Here is a 5,265-nt window from a genome sequence, read left to right on the forward strand (position 1 = left end):
TGTTGTAGATTTTTTCTCTTTTTGTATAAGTATCATAATTTAATATTACTTCTTTTTTTTTCAATTAAAACTGAACCTTTTTCATAATTAGTTTTAGTATTTAATTTAGTTGCAGTAACATTCAATTTTTTCCAATACATTGATTTGAAATCTTCAAGGGTTATTGAATTATTGATCACACCTTTAGTTTTAATAACAGTTAAACCATTATTTAAAATTAAACAATAAGTTTTATTAGAAATAAAATAAGCTTCTTTAATTTCATATTCTAATTTAAATTGACCTAATTGGTTTCCTATCCAAGTCGGATTTATATATGAATTATCTATTACAAGACTATCAGTGTCACTATAATAAATTTTACCTCTATTTTTTAAAATTTCTAATTTAATAGTATTCATATGTATTCTAGCATAACTAGTAACCATAGCAGCAATAGCTATTGAAACATCTTTAAACAGATCTATATTTTTCTCAATATTAGTTTTATATTCATTATCTAAAACTTTAATATAATCTAAACCGTGTTCTAGACAGATTTGACTAGAAATAGTTGGATTATATGTTAATAAATATTTATCGTGATTTAAAAAAATTTGAGAGTAAATAATTCTAGTACTAGCTATAAAATCTCTTTTTATCAAATTAACCGTTTGAGTAATAGGTTTAATTAGGTTTAAACCAAGTCTACCTATTAGATTATTTAATAAACTTTTACAAATCATTTTAATAGAACCAGTCGAATTTGCTTTTTTATCATATAAATAAATAACAAAATCTTTAAAAGCATTTTCAACTTTATTGAAGTTATAGCCTTTAATAACTGTAATTTTATAACCATTTTTTTTAGCGAATTTAAGTTCTTCACTTGACCAGATTCCAAAAAATTCACCTTGTGGAAATATCAAATTATTATTAATATGTAGAGGTAATAAACCTAAGTATTGTTCATTAGTAATAACTTTAGCATAGAAAAAGCCGAATAAATTGTCTAAGTCTAAACCTTGTTCTTCTAAACTTTCAATATAAGTACATTCAGTTCCAGGCATAACCTTTAGTGATGCATAGGGATATAAAGAATTAACATCTAAATAAATTAAATTTTGACCATAAGGTTTATACACTTCCGTAATTCCTCCATAATAACCTTCTTTAATAAAATTAAATAAAAATATTTTATTTATTAAGGGAATAACTTTTTTATTATAAAAATTTTTAAAAAAAATATTTAAAGATAATCTAGTAATAGTTAAAGCTTCAGTCATTTGAGTATTAAAGTTAATATATAGCTTACTACTAAACTCATTCATAATCTCTAAAAGACTCTTAAGGTCATCAATTAAATAACTTAGACACTCTTGTTTTAAATCCCAGTTATTTTTTTTTAAACTATTATATTCTTTCTCACTAATATTATTATAATAAGAAATGTCTGGTTTATTTCCAATATAATTTAAATTATGTTTTTTAACGAATAAATGAGGAAAATGGCCTTTTTTAGTTGCTACATTAAAGTCTTTAGCTAATTTGTCTAAATTACTATTTAATAAATTTAAAGAATCAACAAAACTAATTTTTATGGTTTTAGACTTTTTACTTATTATATCTTCTTTTTGAAATTTATTATTAATTTTTATATCTAATTTAATAATAATATTCTCTTTCATAGTAGTTTTTAAAATATAATAATCAAATCCTTTTTCCAAATTAGCATTTAATAAAACATTATATAAGAATACAATATCATAATGACCTAAATTATGAGTATAAAAAATAAAATTATTATATTTATTAATTAACATCGAATCAATACACTTTAATATTAAAAGATGTGAATCAAAATTAGTGTAATCACTTAAATAAAATAAATTAGGATTTGTATCTAGATTAGTAAAAACCCTAGGGCATAAACTTTAGCTAAACCATCTACATCTACAAAAGTTTCTAAGTCAAAACTACCAAAATTAGTATTTCTATCTAATTTTTGTGGTTTATTTTTAGGTATTATTGGACTTAATTTATTAAGTATTTTTACTTTAATAATTTTTTGATTTTTAATAGTTAATGTTACAGAATCAATAGTTCTTTCAAATATAATATTCTCAAAATTTTTATTAATAGAAGAAACAATAGTATCTTTAATTACTTTAATTTCAATACCAGTTTCCAAATCATAAATATATCTTAAATAAGTATTATTATCTGTTTTTTTAGAAACTATTATTAATTTATTTTTTTTAGCGGGGGGGTGATATATAAACATTTTATCCGAATCATTTATGGACAATTCTTTTTCTTTATTAACTATAATTTTACTACTATTAATTACATTAATATATTTTAATCTATCAATAAAATATACCGGTGTACCAAAATAACTAGTATCCAAAGTTAGAGGTAATAAATTTTGATTAAAATTTCTTTTTGTTTTTTTTGTACTAATTAATTGTTTTTTTAAAGATAAATTAGAAATATTTTTTAATGTTAATTCTGGTTGTGGTATTAACACAGAATACATAATTTCTATTGCATCAATACTCTCTATATAGTTATAATTCTCAATAGTCGATTCTATTCTAGTAATAATAGCTGTATAAAGTTTATCATAGTAATTAAGATCATGTTCATTTTTTATTACCAAACCTATTTGGGGGCCACACATTTTAAAGTCAAGATTGTTAAGACTACTTATTTTTATAAAAAAAGAATAAGTAGTATTTAATTTAAAATTATTAGTAGTAAAATCATTTAAAGAGAAGTGTAGATATTTAAAATTATATTTTAAATTGTTTTTTGAATTTAAAAAATTCAACTCTGTACTATTAATAGTAGAGAGAAAACTTTTAAAAGGAATATTTTTCATTTTCTTTTTTTTTTAATTTTTTTATATTTAGAAAAGGTTATTTTTTTTTTAATTTAAGATTGTTATGCCTTTTAAATTCAATCTCTAAAATATAAATTTAGTTAATAAGATAATTTGAACTTTTTATATTTTGATCTTTTATACCATCTCCATCTATTATTGAATCTATGTTCGGATATTCTAAATCAAAACCATTAAATTTAATATGTTTTTTTTCATCATTAAAAACTTCTTTACCAAATTGTAATTTAATACTTTCTATAATACCTTCATCAAATTTTCTTAGATAATTATTATCAGAATAAATTTGTACATATACAAATTTAATAATATTAATCAAAATTTCAACATTATTACCAGTGACAGCAAAGCAATCATGTATAGTATACAAATTTTTAACCTTAGAGTTTGAACAATTAAAAAAATTTTCAGTTAATAAAGCTAAAGAAGTAGCATCCAAAGAGTGTAGTTGTATTAAATTAGGCATTAAAGCTCTAATTTGTTTAGCTTTATTTATCTTTTTATTTCCTATCGCCAATTTAAAAGTATTTTTTTTATATGTAAATGGTTTTAATCTAATGGCTTCAGACTCTTCATAATATTGATTAACATTTAAACCTGAAGGTAAAGCCCAAACAATCGGAATATTTAAAGTAGAACAAATTTCAGCAATTTTTTTTAAATAACTATTAATTTTTTTAAGTTTAGGGTATTCAACATAAATAATTTTGTTAATAGTTTTAGTTAAAAGGAATAAATCTTGGTTAGTAACTTTTATCTCATTATTACCCTCAAGTACATAAAATTTTTTTTTATTTTCTATTAATTCTGAGAAATGTTCTTTAATATAATTAACCATTTGAAGTAAAGAGGCGTTATAAGGTTTAACCATTACAGAAGACTTCACTAATTTTCTGTGAATATTTAGTTTAAGTAATTTTTCATAAGATTCAAGATTTTCATCTGTTAATTTTTTTTCTTTAATTTCTATAATTTTTTTTTTAAAATAATCAGTCAATTTCAATCCCACAAAAGTATAAAAATCTTTAGGGACATCCTGATCTGTAGCAGGAAATAAATTTAATTCTAAAGCTAAAGATTCATCACCTGTTAATAAACTTAAATGTTGATAACCATTACAAGTAGCATCTAACTGAATAGGAAAATGACTAATAAAATAAGAATTATTATTATTTAAAGAATTTTTGTAATTTAAATATTCAAAACAAAATGCAATAAATAACAATTTAGATTCAGCTTGATTAATTAAAATACCATTTTTAAAATTTAAAATATTTTCCTCATTATTATTTACCCATTCTACTCTTTCACTATAAGATTTTTTATCAAAACCATTACCAAAACAATTAGCACCAAATATTTTTAAATAATTTATAGCAATAGTATCGGTTTTTTCTATTTTTTCACCATTACTAAATAATAATAAAGATTTAGCTAATTCTGTAGATTGATAATTTAAATAATCAGCCGTACAATATAATCTACCTCTATTATCAATTCTAACTGGTATAAAAAATTCAGCCAAATATTTAAATATATCAGCTAAACCTAAAATATTCATTTCTAAATGTTTTTTACTTAAAAAACTGTATAAACTTTTTTTTTCTGATAAATTTAACTTATTTCTATCTTTTATTGTTTCAAGTGGATGAATAAAATTAGGGTCTATAATTAAATTATACTCTAAACCATATTCCATAATAAAATCTAAGACTTGTTGGTTTATTTTAAAACCTACATTACTAATATTATTTACCATTTTAAAAATTATATTTTTATCTTCAATTACAGATTGATTTTTTAATTCTGGATTTTTAATAATTAAAGGTGTAACCAACTCCAGATCATTAAGTAAATATCCCCCTAAAATATCATTTCTAGTTTCTAAATCTCTATTATAATCTTTAGGTTTCACTATCATAGGAATTTTATAAGGTAAATCTAAAAAACTAAAATTATTTTTTAATTTATCAGAAATAGTTTTTTTTTGGGATAAAAATTGTATGTTTTGTTTCCCTATCTGTTTGTATTACCTCCATATCCATTAAATTTAACTCTAATAAGATATCACATAAAGACATACCAAATTGAAATAAAAATATTTCATTTTCAAAAGCTACAAATCTATTTTTTTTTATAAATTGACTTAAACTATTTTTATCTTTATTTTTTTTATATTCATTTAAAATATAAAAATTTACTAAATCTTTACTTAAATCAATACTAACATTTGAACAAAAGGTATTGTTATTTAACAAATTATTATTACTAATAATTCTTAATAATCTACCTAACAGATAACTAATTAAAGTTTTATTATCTATATTATTTAATAATTCAAATGTTTCATTTAAAAATTGTTTATTTTTATTTTGTTTTAA

General features: G+C 20.5%; 1 protein-coding gene across 1 annotated transcript; it reads right to left on the reverse strand.

Annotated features, from left to right (window-relative positions):
• Positions 1 to 3,014: 3,014 nt before the first annotated feature.
• Positions 3,015 to 4,898, reverse strand: POSPLADRAFT_1084118 (hypothetical protein; the record flags this gene model as incomplete). Its single annotated transcript, XM_024483024.1, has 1 exon — positions 3,015 to 4,898. A coding segment is annotated over one exon (1,884 nt), but the record flags the coding sequence as incomplete, so codon positions are not given.
• Between the last annotated feature and the right edge of the window lie 367 nt (positions 4,899 to 5,265).

This window comes from Postia placenta, assembly GCF_002117355.1.
Source record: "Postia placenta MAD-698-R-SB12 unplaced genomic scaffold POSPLAscaffold_28, whole genome shotgun sequence".
Taxonomy (NCBI): Eukaryota; Fungi; Basidiomycota; class Agaricomycetes; order Polyporales; family Adustoporiaceae; genus Rhodonia; species Rhodonia placenta.